The following is a 26,471-nucleotide window of genomic DNA, read 5'->3' as shown; positions in this document are numbered from 1 at the left end:
GTCTTGTGGAGTTGTTACCTGTGCAAAGTTAGCCCAGCTCCAAATTCCCCAAAGCCCTCCCTGCTGCAGTTGGCTTTACTTGTTCCTGTTGCTCCCCAGCTGTGGAGGGACTGGTTGCTTGGAGGGGTCTGGGCTTCTGTGCAGCTGCAGCATCTCCGCCCTGGCAGCAGGAATCAGACACTCTCCTTGATCTGCATCAGCAAAGCAGCTACTCGGGGTACAAAACCTTTCCTCTGTGTGCTAAACTTTCCTAGCTGAAGTCCTCGAGGCCACGAGGGCTTCTCTCCTGCATGTCTTGATAGAGCTCGGTTCTGGGGCAAGGCTCAGTGGAAAAGGGACAGGGATTTCTTTGGGCTTGGGGGGGTGAAGGTGTTGTGGAGTCAGGCCAGGACTGATGATGGAGCTGGTTGGGGGAAGGAGCTGGTTGGGGGAAGGAGCTGGTCAGCCCCGTCACTGCCTGCAGCTGCAGGGAGGAAGAAGCAACATGGCTCTGGGGAAGGAACATGCTGAAATGGAACGTTGCTGTGAATTTGCTTTGGCCCAGGGTAGTCGAGAAGCCCTCCGGAAGGTCACATCATTCCCGATGATGTGTGCTGCCCATCTGCTCAGCAGCAAAGCAGTGGTGGGACCTCAGAGGGCGAGAAGAACCCTCAGGGCCAACGGATGGGCCCCAAGGGGACGTTAGGAAAAAATGTTTCCCAGCAAGAGTGGTCCGAGAGTGGAACAGGCTGCCCAGGGAGGGGGGAGTCCCCATCCCTGGGGGGGTTTCAGGGCCGTTGGGATGAGCTGTGGGGGATGTGGGGTAGGGGAGAACTTTGCAGAGTCGGGCTGAGGGTTGGACTCGGTGATCCCGAGGGGCTTTTCCCACCTGAGTGATTCTGTGAATCCCTGCCGGGGCTCCCTCTCTTGTCTGTTGGTCCCTTCCCAAGCCAAGCCCTACACCAGGTGCTTTTCCCTTCCCCTTGCTGGTTGTACCCTTCACGTCCCCTCCTTGCTGTGGCAGAGCGGATGAGTAACGTGCTTTCCGTGGCACTGTCCTCATGTTTCCCCCGGGCACAGACCCTCTCTCCAACCCCTCTGGACCACTGACAGCCCATGGCATGCTTGAGGCAGTCGCCCTCCCTTGTTAAATTAAAATCAGTGAAGATCATTAGCAGCAGAGTGCGCGCTATGGCCTGCAGGCTCTTGGCTGTGGCTTCTCTCTCGGATGCAGTGGTTTGTGCTCATTGTCGTTCTCACCATGGCTTTGGCTCTTGGCTGCATCTCCTAGGGGAGATTTTCACACCCAGGCTCACTTTCTGCTCCCTATCAGGCATGTGCCAAATCGCTGCAGCCTGTCCTCCACATGTCTGTCCTTAAGCCTAGGAGAGGAAGAGACCTTGCAGCAGGGCGGAGAGGAAATCGCTGATCGTTTCGGGATGGAAAAGTTTTAATACGAGGGCAAACAGAGCCCTGTTCCCTGGGGGCTCTGATTGGAGGTGGCTGGTAAAGCTCATGAAGGTCTTTGGGGTGGCTGAGAACAGCAGCTGTGATGAAATCCTTGTTTTGGAGCTGAAAAAGCAGCTCTGAGGGGTTGTTGCATCTCTGCCGAGCCAGGAAACGCCCTGCTGTGTTGAAACACTGCTGAGCAGGGGGAGGAGAGCGTTAGTCCTGCCAATAATCAGGTCGAGATGCTCTCTGCGCTGCCCAAGGTGAGGGCTGGGCGGGAGGCAGGCAGGGCTTGGGATAGGGTCCTTGGTGGCCAGCTTGTCCCGGGCAAGCGTTTGCCCCAAGCTAGAAGCCCAGGGGAGAGCACCAAGGCGCTGCGGTGAAGTGATGCTGCTTATGAAATGGTGGCAGGGTGTAATTTTGCTCCTACCTGCCCAGTTAACCCCATTTGCACCCAGTTGCTAATGCTGGTTTAAGGCCCTTGCTCTGTTCTCCTGCAGGAAGGATCTGCTTTTGTTGGGTTTCTAAAAAATATTTGAGCAGTTTGATCCCAGCTTTGCATGTCTGGCATGTTGGGGTTGGACTGTTGGTGACCAAGAGCGCTGGCCCATCACCCTCCATCATCTTAAAAAACAAAAAGATGCAGATTCAGGCTTCTTTCTCTGTTTCACGCTGATTTTCAGAGCCCTAACTGCCTCCAGCTGTCTTTTTTCCTTAGCAGCTGCAGAAAAACCCGCAGCCAGCTCTGAAAACGCCTTGAACCTGTTGGTACAAAGCTCCAGACGCGGGTGGAGCTGGTGCTATTGCGTGTGCCAAGTTCAGCTAGCGCTCACCCCATGCTTCAGGAACCTCGCCGCCTCACTTCATCTTTCCAGGGTGACTCCTTCCCTTCCCTCTGAGGTCTGCCAAAATGTTTTTGGCCAGGCGTTCCTCTCCAGTGACCAGAAAGGCAGGGTGGGCTCCGCTCTCTGCCCCTCTTGCCCTGCAAGGTGCCTGTTGTTGTGCTGTGCTGAGCTGACCGTGTTATCTGCGCTGTGACTGCCGCCAGGGCAGAGTCTGGACCAGGTTATTCTGCCTGTCCGTTGTGGCCGGCTCGTGACTATGCTTATGTAGGTGTCCACACGAAGGGAAAACGGGCTCCTTGTCCCCAGCGACGTCAAAATCCTCTTGCTCTGGATGCTGCTCCGTTGCAGGCATGCTGGCGCGGGTGGCTGCCTCCCCACGGCTGCTGCGCAGGGCTTTCTTGACAACTGGAGTCCAAAAAACCACCTTGCAGCCTGTCTGCATGCTGTCTGGCAAGTGAAAATAGCTTTGAAACCTTTGCTCCTACCTCTCTTCCCGCCCCAGGGCTTGTGCTTGGCAAAGGTGTGCGAATACCTGCCGTGGGAATTTGCTTTCTTTGTTGGAGGCTTGGCTGGGGACGTGGGGTTTGGGTTTCCAGCGGGATGATGGGGTTTGGGAGCTCCCTCCTCAGAGCGGCATCCCACAACCTCCCCAGCTCTGCGTTTCCAGCACGTGGGTCTCTCTGCTGGCATGTTCACTGGGAGTAGAGGTGTGCGTAACAGAACAACCTGCTGCAGGGTTGAAGATTTGTTCCTTCCCCCCTCCCCTTTTCACTTTTTCCCCCCTTTTTCACCTGCGTGACTCATGCCTGAGAGCGGGTTGCGGTGTCTGTTGATGCAATGAATGAACAGTCGGTGCATGACTTGTTGCCACAGCAGGTGTAGGTGGTATTTTAAGCTGTGTGAAGCCCGTGGGCTTGGTTTCCCCTCCGGGGGATGGGCTCTGTGGCGTTCCCAAGCCTTGCGTGGCCTCTAGGTACTAGGTTTTCCATGCAAGCCCTGTCGTGATGCTCTTCCCATTTGGAAGTGGAAAAGGATTTACAGCAAAAACATGTTTCTCCTGCCCATCCCGTGCATGTTGTGCATTAAGTAGCTCCCCAGAAGCAAGTGCACCGGGGGAACCTGTGGAACAGCTCCTCAGTGTCGGCTGTGCTTTGTAATCCTGCAAAGTCGACTCGGAGCTTGGTTTTTTAACTTCTCTTTGTGCTCTTGGTTTCTCGTGCACTGAGAAACCAGCGCTGCCTCCTCTCCCATCCTCACACAGGGGCCTCGTCCCTTAGTCTTGCTGGCCTGGCAGTTCAGGTCATTTGGTGACCACAAATGTGGTTTATTGGCTTGCTCACGACTTGGAGGACACAAACCTGAGATGCTCTGGAGCGTAAGCAGATAAATATAGCTGAAGAGATCACTTTCTGTCTCCTGCTATTACTATCTCTTCTTCATTCATAAATGTTTCATGCTCTGTTTTCCACCTCCCTCTTCCTACCTGACCATCCTGTGCTAGAGAGGGGAAAGCCGCCAATCTTCGCGGCCTAAATTGATTTGTGATGGAGTTACCTGCCCTTGCTGTCATGCCAGCGCTCTTCTCCGTCCCTGCTCCTGAAACCATCCCTCTCCAGAGGCCATCACATGGCACAGGGGCTGTAGGGGCAGGTTTGGGGGCAGTGGGGTGGCTGCGCAGCCATCCTCTGTCTCCTCTGGGCTGAAAAAACAGCCTGCGTGGGGGCTCCGCAGGTCTGGGCCACCCCAGTCCGCCCATAGCCAAGGGGAGGTGCCAGGCACCAGGGCCCTGTGGGGCATCGTTCCGGCTGGGATGCAGGAGTGAGGATGCTCGGGACCTTAACGGGGTGGACCCTGGGCACGGAGCGCGGAGGTGCTGCAGGATATGTGCCTGGAGCACAGCCTGGGTGTTGCTCCAGGTGTGCCAGTGAGCTGTGGACACGAGCAAGGCTGTTTTATTTCTGTTTTCTTTTTCCTGGTTTTCACAGAATCCCAGAATCATCTTGGTTAGAAAAGCCCTTGCAGCTCCTCCAGCCCAAGCATGACCCTCCCCCTGACCGTTCCCAACTCCCCCAGATCCCTCAGCGCTGGCTCAGCCCGACTCTTCAACCCCTCCAGGGATCCCGGGGACTCCCCCCTGCCCTGGGCAGCCCATTCCAACGCCCAACAGCCCCTTCTGCACAGAAATCCTTCCTCAGAGCCAGCCTGACCCTGCCCTGGGCAGCTTGAGGCCATTCCCTCGGGGCCTGGCGCTGGCTCCTAGGTCGTTGTTACTTTCATCGTGCCTTGCAAGTTTTCAGGCTGTTCCCTGCGATCGAGACCCTCTGGAGTGACAAAATCTCTGTTCCTGGCCTGTGAGCTGTGGCACAAGCCCTTCAGCAGGGCTCAGGTACAGCACAGCACGGAGGCTTCTCTGTCCTGGAGCGGATGCGAGTCAGTGGCAGGATTTTCTCCCACGGGTTCTCAGTTGTCCCGTGTTCCCACATCGATCCTGGCAACAGAAAATGTAACACATGGTGTGGAGCACCAGCGCTGGGTCCGTAGCTCCAGCCTCTTGCACCCCTCTCTGCCCACAGCTCCTGCTCTTTGTTTCCGACATCTCCTTTGGCCTCTTGAGCAGCTGAGTTGGTCGTGCCAAAGCTGGAAGCCAGGGTTCAGTCGCTTCGTTAGCAGTGAGCTGAATTATCTAACGAGCTGTAGGGGGGTTGGTTTGTTCAAGCTTGTTTTCGAGCACTTCTCAGAGGAACACTTGGGAGAGATGAGCTTCTTCCCACCTCAGCTGCTTGAGTCCTTTCTTCCCCATCCGCGGTGGAATCAGCCTGTGTTTATTTTCCATCTGTGCTTTTAGCAGCTTACAGGGATCACCTTGCAAAATAGGCCATCCAAAACCGACACGACAACGAACCTACGCTGCAGAAAAACTTCCCGGCACCGGCGGGGGAAGCTGCGTCAAAAACACAAAGCCAGACAAAAAAGCACAAAACTCCCCAGGGTTGGGTTGTTTTCCACTCTACGCTTCCCTTCTCGGGTAGGTGAGCTTCCTCTTGGCCCGATGTGACGCGCATGTTTCCGCAGGGCTGCTTCAGCTCTTGGCTCACCAATATTTGCTGCCCGCGCTGTGCCCATCGAGGGGGGGGTTGTTCCCTGGATTGCCTTTTCTGTGCTCTGTCCTGCTCTGTCACTGTAGGGACCCGAGTAGTCTTTAATTAAAGACTTGAGGCTCTTCTCGTAAGCCAGACTGACCTTGTTGCAGGGATGAATCAGCAGTAAATGAGAGGCTGGTGCGGTCAGGGAAGAGCCATTGACTCCGCGTTGGGCTGTCTCTTGCTCCATTAGGCAGCTCGGGTGGCCGAGTTGTGTGGGACAGGAGCATTTCTGCTCACTGTGAGGCAAACCTCAACCTCCCTGACAACGCCGAGTGGTTTTGGGAGGCTTTTGGGAAGCACCTGATGGCTGAAGCGCTCTAGAAGCGCTCCAGCTGTGCATCCTTCCCCTTCTGCATCCACGGACACCGCGAGTCGCTAAGGGGCTGAACCACCCAAGGAAGGTCTCTCAACTCACTGCTAGGAAAGCACTGGGACCAGTGCGAGGGCGACACTGGAGAACCGTTGCTGAAGGTACCCAGGGTGCGTTGGGCAGGTTTGTTGGGGCGAGGTTGGTCCAGTTGAGCTGGAGGGTGGATGGGGATCCCTTGGGGACCCCAACTGTGGGAGAGCAAAGCTGGTTCTCCTTGGAAGGACTCATGTTCTTCTTGGAAAGGACCCACATCCTCCCCAAAGCAGGGCAGGACGGTGCCCCTATGGTGCACGTGGCATCTCTGAGAGCTCTGCTTGCCTGCTCTCGTCCCAGTGTCACTGGGTTTTCTCCCCTGTGGGATATTGCACACGACCATAGTGATCCCGAAGCACAGAAATGAGCTTGGATCACCCCAGGGCTTCGGGGTGCTGACCCACCACGCTGGTGATGGGTTGGGGGCTTCAGCTTTGTCCTTGCTTTTGTGCTGAAGGAGTTACTGGATCAGGGAGACCAGGGGGAAGTGGAAGGGTCAAGGTGACAAAGCCTCGGATCATGGTCAGCATTTCTGTTCAGGGTTGTGGCTCTGTCCTCCTGATCAGCCCAGCAGCTCGTCTGCCCGTCCTGGGAGGTGCTGGGGCAGCCCACGCAGACCTGCTCTCTCATAAACCCAAACAAGTTTGCTCATCGATGAGGAGAAAATCCTGCCCAAGCATTTTCCCCCTGTAGCTCCCTGTGCCCCCCATAAACAGTCACCTGCAGCCCAGCAGAGGACAAAGAGCAGAGGAGGGGGGACGGTGCAAACCAGGCGCTGACCCTGAGCAAATCCATCCTGTCAGCATCCTCTGCTTTCCCTCCTTAACAAACAGCTCCTGCGCTCGTGTTCCCATGGCCGGGTGGTTTTTCCCTTTGCTCAGCACTAGCTGGCTTTCCGGTATAGGATGCTGCTGGAGGATGAGGGAAAACACGTGGGGGTTTTTTGGGGGGCCTGGAGATACAGCAGTGCTTTGTGTTCTGCTCCCCGTGCCTCCCTTGCTTCACCAATTGATTCTGGCAACAGAAAATGTAAAAATAGACACCGGGTGCTTTCTGCCTTTCCTCCCAAACCTGCCTTTTGGCAGCCGTGCTGTGTGGCTCGCCGTTTTCCATGGAGGCGAGTGGGAGGAGAGAGGAGCCTTTGCACAGGAAAGGGTTTTACTGAAACTGGAGGCAGTTCGGATGTGCTGATTAAACGCCGTGACCTAAATGAGCGTGCAGAGCTGCGTAGGGGGGCTGGGGAGCCCTCTGCGAACGGCAGCGCTGGCAAGCCCCCTTAGGGCAGCAGGATTCGAGCTTGCAAACCCCTGGAGTGCCTCTGGCTTCCCAGGAGGTGCCTGAGAGCTTGCGGGGGGGCCTCCAGCTTCTTCCCCTTTCCGGGGTGCCTGCGGGGAGTTTTCTGTTTGAGGTTTCCTCTCCCGTCCATATGTGCTGGGGTGGCTTGCTGCTTCCTTCCCCCTGCAGAGATCACCGGGGCTGGGGTGACGCCTGCCCCTGCTGATCCTGGGGTGATAGTGGCCGAAGCCCTTTGGGGGGATGCACACCCACAGAATCCCAGAATCATCTTGGTTGGAAAAAGCCCTTGCAGCTCCTCCAGCCCAACCATGACCCTCCCCCTGACCGTTCCCAACTCCCCCAGATCCCTCAGCACTGGCTCAGCCCGACTCTTCAACCCCTCCAGGGATCCCGGGGACTCCCCCCTGCCCTGGGCAGCCCATTCCAACGCCCAACAGCCCCTTCTGCACAGAAATCCTTCCTCAGAGCCAGCCTGACCCTGCCCTGGGCAGCCTGAGGCCATTCCCTCGGGGCCTGGCGCTGGGGCCTTGGCTCCAGAGACTCATCCCCCCTCTCTGCCCCCTCCTGGCTGGGAGTTGCAGAGGGCCAGGAGGTCTCCCCTCAGCCTCCTCTGCTCCAGACTGAACCCCCCCAGTTCCCCCAGCCGCTCCCCAGCAGACCTGTGCTCCAGACCCTGCCCCAGCTCCGTTGCCCTTCTCTGGCCACGCTCGAGTCATTCAATGGCCTTTTTGGGGTGAGGGGCCCAAAACTGAACCCACTCCCCGAGGGGCGGCCTCCCCAGTGCCGAGCCCAGGGCTCAGATCATTCTGTGTCATTCTGTGAAGGTGTCTCTGAGTGAGCTCAGCTCTCTGGGTGGTCTCAGCGGGGGTATCACCTCACAGTGGAAGTGGGCAGTTGCTGACGGGTGGAAAGGAGCAGCTCTTCACAGAGCAGAAGGGTGTTGGGATGGGATCAGCAGGGTGGGAAGCAGCAGGTCTCATCCTTCGCTCCATGTTCAGGGGGAGACCCGTTTGCAGTTGAAGGGAGCAAGGGAAGGAGCACAGACTTGGGTGCCAAGCATGTCTCCTTAGCTAGGAACAATCCTGCTCCCGGTCACTGCAAACTCTGGCACCGGGACAAGACAGCCTGTTTAATGTTTTTTTAATTAGTAAAGTCTTTGTCAGGCTTTGGCCCCTCCAAACCTTGCTAAAAGCAGCCCCTGGGAGTAGGTGGCCAGAGATGGGCAGCTTGTCCTGGATGTCCTGTGTGATGAGGAGCTGGACCCAAGCTGGTGGCACTTTCCTTAAGAGAAGTCTCCAAAACACCTCCAAGAGCAGGTCCTGGGTGCCCAGTACTGGACCTGTGTTCGATCCAATCTCCCAAGAGTGAAATTAAGACACAAACGAGGTCAAATGCCATACACCCAAACCAGTTTTTATTATTAAAAGTGAAGAGGGGAAGCGATAGGACAGAATGGAAGGAAAGAGAGAAATCAAGTGAGCATCCGGAATGGAGCTGCAAGAATAGTCACCACCATGGATCCAGCAGTGTCCCGTTCGTCCTCAGTCTTCTTCGGTGGTGGGTGCACACACAGCAAAGTTCTCTGGTGCCTTTTAAGCTCATGTTATCAGCTGATTTGTGTGCTGGACAAAGAGAGGCAGGTATTCCACAAACTCATTTCCATGAGCAATTGAGTCGGTGGTCGTGCTCGCCCTGCCCACCTTCGTTTTTGCCTCAGTTCCCACGGATCTGCTGAGTTTATGCTTCTTGAGAAATCATCCAGCTTCTGGGCTAAAATCAGTTCTTATCACCTCCTCACTGGTGAAGTTGCGAAGTCCTTTGCAAGGCATACGTGGCATCTGGCATATGCAATAGAGCCACAAAGTGTCGGGCTCTATGGAGCCAGTGATCAGTGGTCCTTGTGCTTGTTGGGAAACATTGGGTTTCACTCGGTCCGCGTTTCCCCCTTTTTGAGGCTTATCTAAGGAGTTATGTCCTTTCATACGCTCCTGCTTCTTGGGTGACATTCTTTAGACTAATTACAAAGGCCACAGCTGGTCCTTGATGAATGTTGGAGGTGTTACTGACACCACCCCGTGACTCAAAGCACACACACAAGCAAGCTCTGAGACAATCATTTGACGTTTCAATCTCTCACAACGTGCTCGGTGCATCTTCCTCGATCTTCACACGCTCCTCGATGTCGCACCTCTTCCATAGTCGGATGAACAGAATCCAGTTAAATTCAGAGTGATTGCTCTGAGCCTGAGCTGAGAAGCTCAAGGCTGCTATTTCAAACCTGGAAAAGGTTTTGTATGGGCAGAAGGTTGGTTGTTTTTCCAGTTGTGTCATCTAGTCCCATAAAAGAGATTGTGTTCCCCTCCAAGACTTGGGCTCGGGTCACCCCAATCCAGAACTCCCCCACCCAAGGCAGAATTCCCTCTGAGGGCAAGAAATGTGGGTAACCGAGGGGTGTGGGATGGGGTTAATAGCAAAAACGTGCTGCTGGAGTTTGTGTTTAGCTGGGCTGGGACTTAAAACCCTCCCCAGCCCCGCTCTCCTGCCGCATCCTGGCCGAGGCAGTGTTTGCACCTCCTGTTTCCACTGGAACTGATTCATAAAAAGAAAAACCCAACATGGAACAACTTAATCCTCCCAAACACTCATCTTGTGCCATAAACTTAGAGCTCAGCCTAAAAATAGCTCTGTTCCCTGTTTGAGGTGTAGTCCCGACTGCTGATTAGGTCTTGGGAACCAAAAATAGCTCCTTAATCCAGTGGTAGCATAAGCAAGAGGTTTTTCCTTGAACGGACACTTTTTGAAGCAGATCAGGTTTTAAGGCTTGTTCTTTCAAAGGCCCCGTCAGCGAGCACCCAGATTAATGTTAATGACAACAGTATTGCAGGGGATGGGACGGGAAGTGCTGGGAGCGTATCCGTGTGAGCTGAGCCAGTGCAGAGCCCTTACGGGCTGTTACATCTCATCATCCTCAGAAGCTCATGCCTTTCCTTCTGCTAATCCACCCAGATTTTCTCTCGATTTTTTTTTTTTTTCTTCCTTCTTTTTCTGCGGGATGACGTAAGATATAAAAACCACTTGCAAGATTTTTTTTTTTTTTCCCTGCTAAATGATTCAGCCCCCAAATCTCTCCTCTCCCAGCTGGCAGGCTGCTGCAGCCCTTCCCCCTTGAACTTCTTCCAGGCCTTGCATCAAACTGAACAACGTAATATTTGATGTGCTGTGGCTGCAGCCTGTTTCAAGCAGCCTTTTCCCCACTGCTCCTACAGGAAGTGTCCACCTGACTCACTGCTCCTGCTCCCTCGTTGCTCCCTGGCAGTGGATCAGCCTGTTCTGGTGGCTCTTTGCCACCGCTGCCTTGCTGTAAGGGGTTAATGCTGCTTTTTTTCCCTTTTTTTTTTTTTTTTCTCCCCTACACGCCTGGATATTTTCAATCTTGAAGCCTGACTAGTGAAAATTTTGCAGTGAGCATCATATGAGGGTGGGACAAGAGAGTGGTAGGAATAGAAATGGGTTCACTGGGGATTTAACCCTGTGTCTGTGCCCAGCAGAGTCCCAGCCCTGTCCCTCCTGCATCTTGGGGACACCTGAGTTGTGTGGTGAAGGACCCACGTGCCTCCAGCTGTGCACTCGTGTTATTTATCCCGGCATCCCAGCAGGGAATTGGGGGTTTTGTGCCCCCTTCCCAAGGCACGGTGTAGGCTCCCCAGGCTTTCCAGCTCCTCCCTTTGTCCGAGATGCGATAACTTCCCCAGCTGTAATTCAGAAACTTCTGGAGGACACAATTCAGCTTTCTTCCTCACCCTGGTGGTTTCAGTGTGGTCACACCCATCTCCATCCCTTCACATTTCTTCACATTTTCTTTTTTTTTTTTTGTCTTTTCAGTGACTTCACTTTTCATGTGGATGTAAGACACCGCCGGGATTTTTATTTTCTGGGAAATCATTGGGAAATTGTTAAACCCACATGTAGAAATATCTTCCACCTCCCGTTGCTGCATGTTTCACCCATGAACCATGTCATGGAGAAATAGGGTCTGATTTCCTTGTGCCTTGTTAAAGGGGGATTTTAATACTTGGATCTGGGAGGGATCAGAGCTACCGGGGCAGTGGCTGTGCTGGACACCCACTCGTGCCACCACGGGAAATGGTGCTGGGACTGGGGCAGAAAGATGAGGCATCTCGTGGGAGGAGGAGGGAGCGAAGGACCACTGGCTTGGCAGCGGTTTTGGGGAAGAAATGGTTCCCTCATGGCCTGTGCTTTGTGCTGCCCCGTCTGAACGTGGTGCCATGGTGAATTGGAGAATTAAAAGGTGCCCTCCGGGCATCTCCTGCTTTTGGCTCTCCCCCTCTCCCATCACGTACCAGGGGTTGCTCCGTGCCCTGCTGTCTCATCCATCTTGCCCGAGAGGCCAAGGAGGGCAACGGCATCCTGGCTTGTGTCAGCACTGGCGTGGCCAGCAGGGACAGGGAAGGGATCTGAGCCCTGGGCTCGGCACTGGGGAGGCCGCCCCTCGCTGAGGGGGTTCAGTTCTGGGCCCCTCACCCCAAAAAGGCCATTGAATGACTCGAGCGTGGCCAGAGAAGGGCAACGGAGCTGGGGCAGGGTCTGGAGCACAGGTCTGCTGGGGAGCGGCTGGGGGAACTGGGGGGGTTCAGTCTGGAGCAGAGGAGGCTGAGGGGAGACCTCCTGGCCCTCTGCAACTCCCTGCCAGGAGGGGGCAGAGAGGGGGGATGAGTCTCTGGAGCCAAGGCCCCAGTGCCAGGCCCCGAGGGAATGGCCTCAAGCTGCCCAGGGCAGGGTCAGGCTGGCTCTGAGGAAGGATTTCTGTGCAGAAGGGGCTGTTGGGCGTTGGAATGGGCTGCCCAGGGCAGGGGGGAGTCCCCGGGATCCCTGGAGGGGTTGAAGAGTCGGGCTGAGCCAGCGCTGAGGGATCTGGGGGAGTTGGGAACGGTCAGGGGGAGGGTCATGCTTGGGCTGGAGGAGCTGCAAGGGCTTTTCCAACCTGAATGATTCTGGGATTCCCATGTGGTGGGATACGAGGAGGAGGAATCTTCTGAATTCCCCGAGAGCCTGCGTGCTGGTGGAAGAGCTGGTCGAGTCACCACAAAGACTCCAAGGAACAATTGTGCTGGTGACTATTAACCGACCATTTTAGTGAGTAAATGGAGACAATTTGGCAACAGTCAACCGATAACCGTCCTGAGAACCAATAAAGGCACTTTGGGGATACGACTGTTTTCCTAATAACTGGTCACTGATCAACCAATCACAATGCAACTCCTACAAAGCTTATACACATGAATATATGTAAGAAAGAGAGAGAGAAGGAAGGGGAAGGAGAAGAGAGGAGGAGGGGATAGGAAATGGGGATATCAGCAGCCTTGGATCCCGCGTTGTTACAGAATAGCCAGCGTGGTCTGTAGGTGGGTCGACAAAGACACACGTGGGGTGTTGCCTTTATATAGTCTTACGCCTGCACAGTTGGTTGTTCCAGAAGTTTCTCATTTTCTCGGGCTTGTACCTGCGCAGAGAGGCAAGTTCTCTCTCTGGGCAGCAACAGGAGGGAGGGGGAGAGAACTGGCCCACCGGCCCCCCTCCGCAGAGCCCCTGTGCTTCCTCCCCCAGGGCATCCCCCTCGAGTTGTCTGAGACATCCTCTTCACCAACAGCTGCTTGTTTACGAACAGTTGGTGGCACCTGGCAGTGCACAGGCTGTTCCCTGGGCAAGGCTTGGGCCCTAACTGGAGGTTGGGAGTTTTTTTTTTTTTTCCCTTGTGCAGTGAATGTTTTGGAGGCATTTCCTATGCTCCTTCTATCTCTGTGTGCAAAGCTGTGGAGCAGAGTCTGCGTTAGGGGTTGTGTCTGGGGCAGGGCAGCGGGGAGCATCCCCCAGTAACCTCCTGCAGAGGCAGGTGAGGCTTTTGTGCTGGTGTTTACAGCCAATATCTCCTTCCAGACCCTTTGGCGACTGGCACGAGGGGTATTAAAGTCAAGTCCTTTTTTCCTCCTCAGCTCAAGCTTCTGGCTGCCTCAAATTTTAGACATTTCAGCAGAATTAAGGGATTTGGAGGAGGGGAAGGTGATGGATGTACAGGTGTGCTGCGTCCTCCACCTTAACATCAGGTCATCGCAGATCCCAGAGCTGTACTGCAGGCTGGAATGCAGATATTTCCCTAAAATCCAGTAACCTGGGTAGGGTGGGGTTGGGTTAGATAGGGTAGGTGCTGCATGGCAGCTTCTCCTGCCCATAAAGAGCTCCTGGGATGCAGCATCCTCTAAATGCTTGATGCAAGGACACTTCTAGGCAAACTTTAGCATCTTTATTTAGGGTGAGGCACAGAAGGTCTGACATAAATTTATTTTAATGAATGTTGTTGAGTGCCTTTGCCATTACGGTACTGTCTCTGACTTGAAAGGATTTGTTCTGAGTCACTGGCTCTTGAATATTTAAAACGCAAGCACAAAGCACCGTCTTTTTTTAAACGTGGGCTCAGAACAACATATCAACTGACCACACAAAAATTCGGCCACCAGTAACTTTCCCCTGAAATGAACGGCGGTATCCGACGCTGGGGTGAGTGAGATGGCATTTGCCAGGTTATTTACTGGGAGGGCAGTATTTAGAATTTGGTATTTAGTGTTAGGATAAGATGGGAGACACAGCTCTTACAAAGCTGCTGCGGTTCAGGGAGGGGTCCGCTCTCTGACTCAGGTCTTTGGTGACTTCTGGGGCACTTGTGCCAGCTCCCACCCATCCTCCCCGAGGTCTTCCCGGCTTGTGGCTCTTGGAAATGACAGACTGGCCTTTCCTTTTCTTTCCTCTCTGGCTCCAGGTGGTACAAGCTCCACTCCAAGGCTGGGAAGAAGGAGAAAGAGCGTGGTGAGATCCTGGTGAGCATCCAGTTCACACGTAACAACCTCACGGCCAGCATGTTCGACCTGTCCATGAAGGACAAGCCACGGTCGCCCTTCGGCAAGCTGAAGGACAAGGTGAAAGGCAAGAAGAAATACGACTTGGAGTCAGCCTCTGCCATCATCCCCAGCAGCATGGGCGCCCTCGACATGGAGGATGACTACGACATCGGAGGCAAGAAGTCCAAATTCAAGGGCTTCTTCTTGAAGAACAAGCTGCGCAAGTCGTCCCTGACACAGTCCAACACCTCCCTGGGATCTGACAGTACCATCTCTTCTGCCAGCCTGAGCTTGGCTGCAAATGTTCCTGAGGTAACCAAATCCCCGAGCAGACACAGCAGTCTGTCCACGGAGCGCTCTGGTAAGAGGATAACAGTTTTAATTCCTCCCCGCTTTTTTTTTTTTTTACCCTTCATAAGGAACTCTTGAGGTTTTCCTGAAAATCTGTTAACTAATTGCTTACCTAAGAAGCAGCGTCCTGCACAAACCCACCAAGTCCTTCTGTGTGCTGGCAGTAATGTGCCTGCCAGAATGAGGAGAGACATCTTAACATTTTATTTTTTATGCTGAGCCTGTATACGAACAGCCTGACTTACACTGACGCCGCGTGTGCTCCCTGCAGCCACCACGAGCTCGTGGGCTGTGAGGGCTCTCCAGGACCGTTTTTCTCTGCCCCCAAAAAGCACGTCACTAACATTGACTCGTAGCAGTAAAGACCCTAGGAAAAACTGGGAGACACAGAGCATGTTGCTGCTGCCTCCTTGTCTAACGAGATGCCTCCGGCTTGGAGGCAAAGCTGAAACAGTGACCGGTCCCTGGTGATTAAAACAATCTGAACTCTTGGCGCTCAGAGAGCGGCGATTTGCAAACAAAAAAGGCCCTTGTAGTGAATTAATTCTTGCTGTTCCTTGAAAACAAAATATATAATTAAATGGTTTAATTGGCTGGAGACGGCAAATTCCCCGATTGGGTGGGAGTCCCTGGGTATGTGTTGCTTCTCACTGTGCTGCTGAAGCCACGTGATGCCACTCGGTTTCTGCTGGGTGACGTTCCCGTGAGCGGCTGGAGAGTGAGCGGAGGCACCGCTCTGGCCCTGCCGTCCTGGTGCCGTCGTGAAGGAGACAGCATCTCCAGCTGGGAGGGGAGAGCAGCTGCCTCTCACCCGAAGTCCAGGCAGTTCTCACCGGACTCTCCGCGTAACCCCAAAAATCTGAGTGTTAGCAGTAGCCACAGGGTCAGGTAGTGGGAGGGAGAAGCAGGAGCTGGACCTTCCTGGCTTATATCACGCGGAGCAGCAGCCCGGCCTGTCGGAGTGGAGCTCAGAGGCTCCTCATCTTTTATTCAATGCAAATTCTTAAGTCACACGGAAGCATAAGCCCTTTAAGTAGCTCCTGGGTAGTTTCTTGCATTTATTCTCGGATCTCAGATCCTTTCAGACAAGGGGTTTGTCGTCTTACAGAGGCTCCTCTCCGGATCCTGCAGTGGGAGGTGATGCGCTCGGGGAGAGTATCGTGTAGCCTGTATAGCCACATACTTGTGACCGTGCTTTGCATTTCTGGCAGTTTAATTATAATCTGGTAGAGCCTGGGAGGGAGAAAGCTGGTTTGATTTCATAGATCTCTGTAGTGTTTGCAGGTAGAAGATAACAATGCTTGTTGTACCTTTGCCTGTTACTCAGATGTCCTCGCCTCTGTTTTGTGTTTTATTTCCCCCCAGTGAAAGACTACTTGCCATCTCCAAAGCTGACCCACAAGAGAGCATTCAGTGACGATGTCTCCCAAGTCAGCCCGGTCCTGGAACCCAAAGCAGTCCACAGCCTGAAGCCAAAGAATGATCCTGTGTCCCGCTCTTCCCTCTGCATCAACGGGAGCCATGTTTACAGCGACGAGCCTGCACCAAAGAGCCCTGTGTCTGTCCCGCAGAGCTCTGCGCCGCTGGCGGTGCCCAGTGTCCCCAGACGGTCGGAGGAGGGCTTTGGCTTCGTTCCCCTCCCTCCCGACTCCCACGAGGTGCCTTGGGGGGTCAGCACCTTTGAGAGGACACAGCAAAGAGACGAGCCGAGGTTCATCCCGTCTCCTCCCAGCTTAGCCTTGCAGGAAGAGCTCAAGGTCTCCACGAAAGCCGTCACTCTCAGTAACCATCTGGGCAGAGCCAAGATGGAAGAAAACAGTCGCTTAGAGAACAAGCCGACTCAAGCTGCAATGCCCATGGTCTTCTCCACGGAGACGACGAAGGACAAACCACCCGAGGAAACGAGGAAGGAAGACAAGAGAGCGAAGGGCGGCCTCTTCCACCACGGGGGCAACAAGAGCGACGCGGGGAGCAAAGGCCAGGGGGAGAAAGTGGGACCCTCCCACGGCTCATCCGTCCACGCGACAGCAGGGGGAGATGAGAGGAATAAAACCAGTAGCTGGTTCGGTTCAAAGGAGCCCAAAGAGTCCCCTCAGAAACCCAGGTCAGTGAAATGGGGGTGGTGATGTCTAGGCCATTAACTAGCTGCCCCAGCCTCCCGTCTCCAAGGGCTGCGCTGTTAAACGCTCTCCAGCGTCAGTGGCGGGCCGGTCCCCATTGCTCAGACAAGATGATAGCAGGAGAAATGCTTCCTTAAATCTCTCGAAGGGAGGGTGTTTTTTCCTGGATCCTCCCCTGGCCTCTGCCACAGAACGACTTCATTTGCCCTCCTGGGTCGTGTTTCCCGGTTGCGGAAGGGAGGGATCCCCTTCGTGGAGAGGGGGACAGTTCCTTCTGCAGAGGTGAGGCTCAGCGTGGTCCTGCCAAGTGGTTTTGTGGCCTCAAAGGGTCATTATCCTTTAATTAGCTAAAAAGGCTTCCCTGGCAGTCAATGTGGGATGTGGGACACAGTGACATGTAACTGCGTTTTTTAACCTCGCTGATCCAGCCTGGGGGTGCAGCACTTTGGTAACTTGAGATATTATTAATATTTCTGAAGTAACTAATCCCAGCCCTGCTCTTTCCTCTTCCCATCCCACCCCAGCTTTCCCCTCTCCCGATTATGAATCTCTAATTGTTCTCGCTTTGTGTGATGATTCATCCCTCCAAATCCTCAGCCCTGTATTTGTGGCACACAAAACGTGGGGTCTGTGCTGTTTCTGTGCCGGCTTTATCGCGATGGTGCGTCCCCCACGTCCGTCCCCCAGCTGAGCTGGGGCTCCAGAGGTTGACTGAGACCCAGTGAGAGTGAGAAAATGGGGCTAAAAGCAGCCTGAGAAAATAACTAGCAGTTGAGAGCTGGTTGAATCTACAGGGTTGATTTATTATAAGGATTTTCTAATCTGGGCTGACTTTAACCTAATTTATCAAGCAGAAGGGTTTTAATTCAGTCTAAGCCTCCTTTAGTGAGGAGGGCACTTATGGTTTATTCAACCTAACCAGATTCCTCCACGGGTTAAACTGATTTTAAAGTGCTGCTCGGATGTAAGTGAGGGGGTGAGCACATTGCTCCGCATGGCTTCAGAGCAGGGGGCACCCCCAAAGTCCTCCTCTCCTCACCCTGCCGGAAGATGTCATGGTCCTTATGGCCAACGGGAGGCAAGAACATGCTGCCACCCCCCTTCCCCAGGACCCGAGGCCACGTGTCCTTGTGCCGTGTGGCCCCTGTGGTCCCACGAGGGGCATGAGGGTGGGAGAGGAGCCACGAGGGCTGGGGAGGCTCCGTCCTGCCCGAGGCAGGCGGGGAGCTGCTCCCCTGAGGCACTGATCCCCCATCTCGCAGGGCCTGGAGCTCCTTCCCCCCCCCCCCAAAGCCTTTCCCTGGGGCACGGAGGCTGATGGGGAAGGGGAGGACCAGGCAGGGTGTGGGCTCTCTGTCCTCGAGTTGCTCCAACAGCAGGAGGGACAAATGTGACATCCTGGGACTGTCGTTCATTTCCAGGGGACTCCACACCCCGGCAGTTCCTTGGTGTCACGTCCCAGTGCAAAGTTTGTTTCTGGAGGAGACTAAAGGACTCTGGTCTCTGAATGGTGTGATTGAGGAAGGATATTACCACTCAAGATTGTTCTTTTTTTTATTTTTTTCCCATAAAAAACCTCCTGTTTGATTTAAAATAGAGAAGATACCATATGAAAAATAAACCCATAAAAAACCCTGCTGGATTCAGGCAGTGGCTTGAGCCAGCCAGCGAAGCGCCGAGAGCCTACGCCGTACGCACGGGATGGGAGATGCCCTCTGGAGCCTTCTCCTCCCTAAACGGGTGAGAAACCTGCAGGTTTCCTCCTGCTTTGCAGTCCCAGGAAGGAGGCAGAGGCAGGCCGTGCGTTCCAGCCTGCCGGGTGAGCCGTGCCCGCGCCGCTCCTCTGAGGGATGCGGCTGTTTTCCAGGCGGGGACGTTGGATCCGTCTGGGCATCCAACCCAGCGGATGATCAGAGCAGAGGTGCCCTTAAACACCGTTTGTACAACCCTCTGCCTTTTCTTTTTTTTATTTTTTTTTAAGTGACAGCTGCTGGACCCGTTCCCAGCGTTATGCCTTTCCCAGAGGGTTTTCACTCTGTGGTTTTTTAAATCTGCTTCAGTGCTCACAGTTTAATTTCAAGCTGAGCTGAAGCTAAGCTTTGCTTCGAGTTGGTTTGCCATGACGTGCTGAGGACCCCGTCCGCGGGCGGCTGTCTGTGAGGAGAAACTTGGATGAGCCGTGCGGCAGCAGCTCCTCTGCCTGGGGTTTTCTCTCCCCAAAATAGGAATCGCTTGGGTTGGAGGGAATGACTTCACAGGGGCCCCTTTTTGGGGTGTTTCTAAGCATCTGGACGGGCTTTAATTGCAGTTTGCAATTTGAAAATGGGAAGTAATGAGTTTAAACTGTAGCAAGGGGGATTTAAGTTAGACATTAGAGGAAGTCTCAAAGGGAGGATGGTGAAGTGCTAGAGCTGCCTGTCTGGGAGGGGGAAGCCAAGCAACTGGGCCTTCGAGGACCGGGGCGATGGGCTTTGGGGAACGTTACAGGAAGAATTTGTCCTAGACATGGCCCTGGCTGGGTGGTGGGAGGAGGTGACTGGGCTCATTAGATGCAAAAATGGCCTCTCCATCATCACGGGGAGATGGACTGTCCCTAGTTTTGCTCTCCTGGTTCATTTTTTCTGCCCATTAATTACTGTGTCGTTACTTATTCTAATTACACAGAACTTGAACTTTTCTGATTTTTATTCTTCTTCCTTACGCTGAACGACCTTGGGGACCATGCCCCTGATTCATGGCAAAGCTGTTGAAGAGCTTCCTAGGTCCTGATGGTGCCAGGTTGAACATTGGGGCTGGTGCCCTCTCTGTTGTGACAATCGGAGGCGTGCGGTCTCCCAGGTCAGCAGCACTTACTGGTGGGTGTTCTGTGGGTGTCCACCTGCATCTGGAGGAGCTATTCAGTTACCAGTGTAACCTCTGGAGATGAAGATGGATTAACCTTTGCTTTGTAGAGAGAACCAGCCTCTGAATTTAAGCAGTTTTAAGTCTTTGACTTCCCTGCAGAAAGGTTTTTTTTTCCTTCCGCTTTCCTGGTTCTGGAAACTTCAGCTTTGTGGCGGCTATCAGCTGAGCAAGCAGCGTCTTCTCACCTTTTTTCCCATCGTGGACTGGTCAAGTTTCACCCAAAGCTGAACTTGGGGAAAGAACATCAAAAGCAGTCAGCTTTTCAAGACCAAAAAAATTAGTTAAAAGGTCTGTAATTAGAAAGAGCCTTTACAGTTAAGGATTAAATTAGCCTCCAGCTAAGACGAGTTTGGCAGAGCTTGTCTTTAACCACTTGCTCTTACAAAACCACACCCTTTCTAAAATAAGGAAGCCGCTGACTTTCAGCTGGTTTTAACTTCAGCTTTATAAAAAGGTTTTCTGCTCTGTGTTTTTTGCTGAGCCATTGGCAAGCGAGCGTGAGCTGGCGCTGCCCTGCAAGCTGCAAACCTGTCGGCACTCTTATCTGGGGAGAGGGCTGGATATTTCTGCTTTCAGCCCTTATTTACATATGTTTGTTTGCTGACTCTTTACAAGGAAGCAGGTCCCAAAGGCTGTGCTTTTCAGTCCTGGCTTTGCTAATCCGTGGCGGCTACCGGGCTTTGATACTGGCTTGAATGGAAGCAGTAGGAAGATAGTGTTTGCTCTTTGGAGACCTGAATAAAAGACTGTTTTGGGTTTGTTGTTTTTAAGGTTGTGTGGTCAAGGGTTGTATGTAAGGAAGAAGCTCAGCAGGTTTATTTGAGGCAAGGCCTGGGGCTAAAACAATTAGTTTAACTATTTTCAGGGTTTCCACAGTGTTATCAGAGCTTCACAGGTCCTGCTTTTTGTGGCGTGAATTGGGGTGATAAAATGAGCTGCATCTCATGCTTGGCAGTAGGAAAAAAAGAGAAACTGCACTCTCTCTTGTAAAAATAATTGCATTAGTGGCATTTACAGGTTAAAACCCCTTCCCTCTGCTGCTTTCATGGGGAGAAAATGTAAAATCACTCCCCACCTTGGCTGTCACCCCCCTTCCCATAGTTCATACCCTTATATCCATCCCAAATATCGACCCAAATTCTTCCCTCTTCATCACGTACTCCTAAAAAGTACATTTCCTAAATGCTGGAAATGGGAGGAAGGTTTCGAACGATTGGAACGTGGTCCTCGGACGGGCTGGCGGTGGGGAGCGGCGCAGGTGTCGGTGGGATTGAGCACTGCTGCGTGTGACAGCCCCCTCCAACGCACCGTTAACGGGGACTTCCAGAGCAGAGAACCTGAGAGGCTGCAGAGTTTGATGAAGAGGAGCACCGTGGTGTGAGAACCACGGATAATGGTGACGCTGCGGGTGAGTCCCATCGCGGGAGCCGTCTGCCTTGGATCAGGCACAGGGTAAAAATCATCAGGAAAGGGAGCTGGATGTTCTCCCTCTGGCACGAGGAGTGCGGGGAGCCTGCCAGGGTGGAAAACGGCTCTTCAGATGCCTCTGCCTTCCTTTTGCCTGCTAAATCTGAATTTCCCAGGGATGGACATGAAGCAGGGTGGTGAAGTCGGATCCTAAACTGGGACCAGCTCAGCCCTGGTGGGACAAATCTGCTTGGTAGCTCTCCAGGTAAAGCCCAGCCCCACTCTCACCCTAAAAGCGGGTATCAGGGTTGGCAGGTTCCATCTACCTGGGCTCCTACTGCCCAGATCCTCTCTTTGCTATGTTTTTTTTATTCCCTGGTTTTGGAGCAAATCTCTGTAAAGCAGGACTTGTCTGTTTTAACCGGGATGATGGGCAGGTTAAGACCAAGGGGAAAGCAAAGTGATTATAGCACAGAGAACTAAACCCCTTGCTTTCCCCTCCAAAATTGCTATTTAAAAGCAATATTTGCGTATATTCTCTTACTGCTTCCCACTTGGGTTCCCACCCTGTACAAAAATGTCCCAGGCTGCCGTACCCATCTCTTCCCAACCGCCTCCTGCACAAATCCTGCCCTGCTCATGCTGGTGGGAGGAAATTCCTGATCCCTGCCAGGCTTTGAAGCCGCTGCCGGGCCCTCTGGCACCCCGGTCCTGCTGGTTTTCCACCCTTCCCGCCTTGCTCGCGGCGAGCCTCGCGGGGAAACGGTGCAAAAAGCAGCTTGTGAGCGGTGGGGTCAGGGCCCTCCCCTGGATCCAGCCCTCTTAGGAGGGATTTTCCACTCGAGCTTGAGCACAGCTCTTAACCTTGGCACGTTATGGGTGGATTTGAGCCCTGCCCTCCCCAAACTCCCACTTTTTCAGCGCATGTGCTGTTTCCTTCATCTGCACGGTGCAGAGTTACCCACCCTCTTGCAGATGGGCTGCGATGGCTGGGGATGGTACTCTGTGACTGCAGAACTGGGGCGGCTGCCTTCAGCCTGAAATTCAGGCTGCTATCTGTAGGGAAAAATCTCCCTGCATTGAACAAGCTGTTTCAAATAGACTTTCCATCAGGGGGTTGCTCAGCAATATTTTATTTTCCTTTTTTTTTTTTTCTTCTGCTGAGAGGCTAAAACGCGTCTGTGAAGTGCTGCCAAACAAATAAATGAGGGCAGAAAGGTACCCGCTATTTATTTTGGCTGGCGGAGCTGTGTGCTGGGGTAGGGGAGGAGGAGGAGGAGGGTGAGTCAGCGTTTCAATGCAGCAAAGATCTTCAGTCAGGCTGCTACAAGCGGAGGTTTCCCTCTAGAGGAATACGCCGTCCTCGGCTCCTTGTTTCGCTGAGCACTTCCAGCATCCTTCATCAGAGAGGGAAAACGGGGTTTTTTGTGGGGAGAGCAGGTCTGCTGCCAGTGGCCAGTGCAGGGGATGCTTGTTCTGAGGAAAGGGGTTGAACGGTGACGGTGCAATTGGTGCTTTGAAAACCCAAGGGGAAGACACGGGCTCTGCTGCCGGGAGTTTGTGACTGGGAGAGGTTTGTGCGGCCCCTGAGCAAGCCCTGGGGGGTCCCGGTGGGGACAGGCAGTGAAAAGGGAATGTCACTAGGGGGGTTTGGAGGAGGAAAACCGGACTCTGACAATAAAGAGATGGATTTAAGTTCAGTCTTTTTATCTTTATCTTGGCTTGGGCTGCACGTTTTGCTGGAGGATGATGCAGGACTGCTGCCTGGCAGGCTAGAGATTTGGGTCCTGCGCTGGAGCCAAAGCTACATGGCTTCTGGTTTCCTTCCCTCCAAGAAAATATTCATGTTCACCCACCTTGTTTCCCAGACAAAGTTAATTTTGTTGCATCCTGACACTGGTGTTTAGGCCACGAGGGGCACGGGGCAGTTGGGGACGACCGTTTTGATTCCTGGGGGCCCAGACCTGGCAGGCACCAGTTTGGAGTCTGCACCAGCTTGCTGGTGTGGCTGAGAGTTACTCTTCCTCAGAGATCCAGCACCCCGTGAGCCCCATCGTGACTCGGGGAAGGAAGACACAGCTATTTTGAGCGGGTTTGAAGAGACCTGGAAGCAGTTCATCCACCTGTGCGGTGCAGTTTGGGGCACTGCTCATCACGTCTGCCTGGGCGAGGGGGCTGCTCTGGGCATCAGCCATCCCCCGGGGAAGCCACTTCAACCCCTCGGCCTTCTGGCAGCTGTGAAGGTCGTTAGCAACGCGCACTCATTAGGAGCCTGCAGCTGATTAATGCTCTTTAGTGCTAGAGCCCAGTGGAGCTCGTTGGATCAAGCCTCGGTTGCTCTTACTCAGCACTAAATGCTGTTTAAACAGAATCACAACTGAGGGATTTCAATCCAGACCAAAGCATTAAAGGAAGTGCCAGGGAGAAGCAGCGATCGCCGGAGCAAGCGGAGGCAGCGGCGAGCGCTGTTTGCAGCCCCCCTGAGATGGTGGGGTTTCAGCTTGGGCCTTGCCACCTTCCCTTTCCAACTGGAAAGGAAAATTTGCCGTGTTTTGCCCTGTTCCACCACAGATCAAACCTTTATGTGGATCTTTTGAACTCACCCAGCCGGACTTGGGGTCGTGGGCAGCTGTGCTTCTCCTCTGGAGAGCTTAAATTTGAGGGTGATTAGGGGGAAAAAAAAAAAAGGTCGATTTACAGCAAGTAGCAGCAAACAGGAGCCTGTGCTCCAGTGTATGTGTTTGGCTGAGGAGTGTGGAGCCACCCAGCAGCTGCAGACATCTCTCTGCATTCAGGAAACGGGAAGAATTGAGGGTCTGTCAATACGAGCCGTGGCCTGGAGACCCTTGGGATGGCCAACATGGAAGAGCGGCGATGGAGAGCTGGGCTGCCCTGTCTGCTGGAGCAAACACTGTCGTGCTCTGCTGCTGCTGCCTCGGGGCTGCGCTGCTACAGAATGGCTGCCCAGTGCTGGTCTGGAGTGCTGGAGGCAGGGGTCGGAGCACCCCAACCGCCTGGAGAGTGGGTGGGTGTCCAGAGAGGGTGGCTGCCGAGAGAGAGCGGCTGACGGTCTCTCTGGGGTGGTTTGTGCCTTAAAGGGCTGTCACCTTCCACATCAGTGTCTCTCGTCACTTCTCCTGGAGGTTTTCTGGGCTCACTGAGAGCTCAAAATAGTCTGGAGCAGAGGAGGCTGAGGGGAGACCTCCTGGCCCTCTGCAACTCCCTGCCAGGAGGGGGCAGAGAGGGGGGATGAGTCTCTGGAGCCAAGGCCCCAGCGCCAGGCCCCGAGGGAATGGCCTCAAGCTGCCCAGGGCAGGGTCAGGCTGGCTCTGAGGAAGGATTTCTGTGCAGAAGGGGCTGTTGGGCGTTGGAATGGGCTGCCCAGGGCAGGGGGGAGTCCCCGGGATCCCTGGAGGGGTTGAAGAGTCGGGCTGAGCCAGCGCTGAGGGATCTGGGGGAGTTGGGAACGGTCAGGGGGAGGGTCATGGTTGGGCTGGAGGAGCTGCAAGGGCTTTTCTAACCAAGATGATTCTGGGATTCTAAACACCCGGGAAGAACTGGGCTGCTCAGTTTCTCTTCAGCAGAGCTCTGTGCCTGGCTGCCCACAGTGGGTGTTCCACCCGTGGGGATGTGGAGACACGACAGAGCGCGGCCGGGCTGTGCGGGGACAGGGATGGGCACCTGCACCACGGCCCCTACTGCTGCTTAGTGGCAGCAGGAGAGGGCACCCACGAGCTGTCTCTGCCCGCAGGTCTGAGTGAAAACGAAGGTTTCGGGTCTTTTTTTGTGCCTGAATTCTTAGTTCTGCTCCGGAGTATCTGGCATAGCATGTGGCAGGTGCTGGAGTTGAGCCCATTGTGCCTGGCCGCTTGCTCTGTGTGTTACCTACCTAAAAACTGGGATGGGGAGACTTTGGTGGCATCGGTTGTGTAACTAGGCACCTTTCCAAGGTGGCTGCTCAGAAGATGATGCATGAGGGGGGTTTTGAAGCTGCCAGGAGTGGGGAGAAGGGGGTCCTACCACGCTGCTGTGGTGTGTGCAGTCTCCTGCCCGTCCGTCCATCGCTCATGGCCCAAGGTGTGCTGCTGGCACACAACCCTGCCTGCTTTAAAAGCAACCCAGGCTGGCTGCACCTTCACCCATCCTTAACTTTTGCCTCAAGATGGCATTTTTGCGCTTTAAAACGTGCCTAAGGGTTTTCATGACATCCATAATAATGGATGAAAAGAGTTGTCCAAGCAACCTCGCCGTCTGACAGCGCATTGACCGTGATCTTCCAGTGCCGCCTGTGACCCCTCCCAGCAGCTCGGGTGAGGCAGGGAAATACTGAGATGTAGCCCCAGGGCTGGACATACCCTGTGCGTATTGGCAAAGCAATTACTTTATTCATTCCTCATTAAACTTTGATATGCCCAGTGCTGGCTGATCAATGTCCGTATTTCTCCCAAACCAAGACCAGGGTCTCTTTGAAGCTCGGCTGTCGCAGCCGATGCAGTTGCCGGTGCCGGGTGTCCCCATCCTGGGGGACGGGGTTGCTCCTGGCAGGGCTGGATCAAGGGTTGGGGGGCTTGGGAGGAGGGAGTGTGGCGGTTGGGGTGATGTGAAATCCTCCAGGATGGGCAGCAAGTCTTCCCTGGGGGTGGGGTGATGCTCGTTGCTGGAGGAGTTCCCAAAGGAAGATCGATGAAATCCCAAGGAGAGGTCAGTGTAGTCCCTCAGAGGGACACCCCCAGCTCGGGGTGAGGTGCAGGAGTGAGTCTGAATTCGAGATGTGCTGAATCCTTTCCTCCTCCTTGGGGTCCCCAGTGGGGGTTCAGGCATTTCAGGCCAGAAGTGACATGACCAAGGGCATGTGGGCAGAGCAGAGCATGGACCCAGAGCCACATCCTGGCCGTGTGCTCCCCCCTGCTCGGCTCTTGTTGCTCGGCCACCTGCAGCCACACTACCCTCCCTCCTGTGCGAGAGGGAGCCCCGCGTCTGCTGGCTTCCTGATAACGTTGCCAAACAAGTAACAAGGCACTGGGGTAAATGTAAACTGGGAGAGACTCAGTCCTGCGTGCTCTTACTGGCTCAGGTATTCCTGATCTGTGGCTCCTTGGAGCCTTGGGACAAAAAAAAACGTGCTGAGTCGTTGGGCTGCAGGAGGTGGGCAAAACATCTCGAGCTGCTGAGCCTTAGGGCTTGCTAAGGCAGAAAGGGGACGTTTTGAGGACTGTTCTAGAAGAAGGGCTGCCCTTTCCTTTTTGTCGTGCATGCCCTTTCCACGCCTTGACTCCATAATCATTGCTCTGCCTAACAAGAGAGACGAGTATGTATTTGATCATTGCATTGCTTTGAACCGAAGCGTTTGTAGTGTGTGTGGTGTATGCTTACAGCACTGTCACAGCATTAACCAGGAGGACTGTTTTGTCTTCCCTCCACAGCCTGGAAGTGTCTCCTCAGGTAGAAACCAGCTCAGATGCTCCTTCTCATTTTCCTCCCTGCTCCCCTGCCCAGTTTCCTCCTGCTGCTGTAGCCCATCTCGCTAGCATGCCGAGCGCTAACCTCTCTCCCGCTATTGGAGACAGTCAGTCCGGATGCTTGTCCCCTACCAACCCATTCCTCAACTCCCTGCAGAGCAATCCTTTCTTTGAGGACCTCCTCGCTGACCAGGTACTAAATTC

General features: G+C 54.1%; 1 protein-coding gene across 5 annotated transcripts in view; it reads left to right on the top strand.

Moving 5' to 3' along the window:
* Positions 1–26,471, top strand: part of RAB11FIP5 (RAB11 family interacting protein 5) — a 46,122-nt gene that overhangs the window by 5,298 nt on the left and 14,353 nt on the right. For 4 of the 5 annotated variants that reach the window (XM_074904243.1, XM_074904241.1, XM_074904240.1 and 1 more), the window contains exons 2-3: positions 13,948–14,387; positions 15,743–16,481. In XM_074904243.1, the coding sequence (XP_074760344.1) occupies positions 13,948–14,387; positions 15,743–16,481 (1,179 nt within the window). Of the gene's footprint in view, positions 1–5,846; positions 5,897–13,947; positions 14,388–15,742; positions 16,482–26,471 lie in introns of those variants that run through there. The other variant, XM_074904242.1, reaches the window with a different exon arrangement.

The sequence above is a fragment of the Athene noctua genome, chromosome 4, assembly GCF_965140245.1.
Source record: "Athene noctua chromosome 4, bAthNoc1.hap1.1, whole genome shotgun sequence".
NCBI classification, from domain to species: domain Eukaryota; kingdom Metazoa; phylum Chordata; class Aves; order Strigiformes; family Strigidae; genus Athene; species Athene noctua.
Note: the sequence above shows the minus strand (reverse complement) of the source record. Positions and strands in the feature narration are given on the sequence as shown.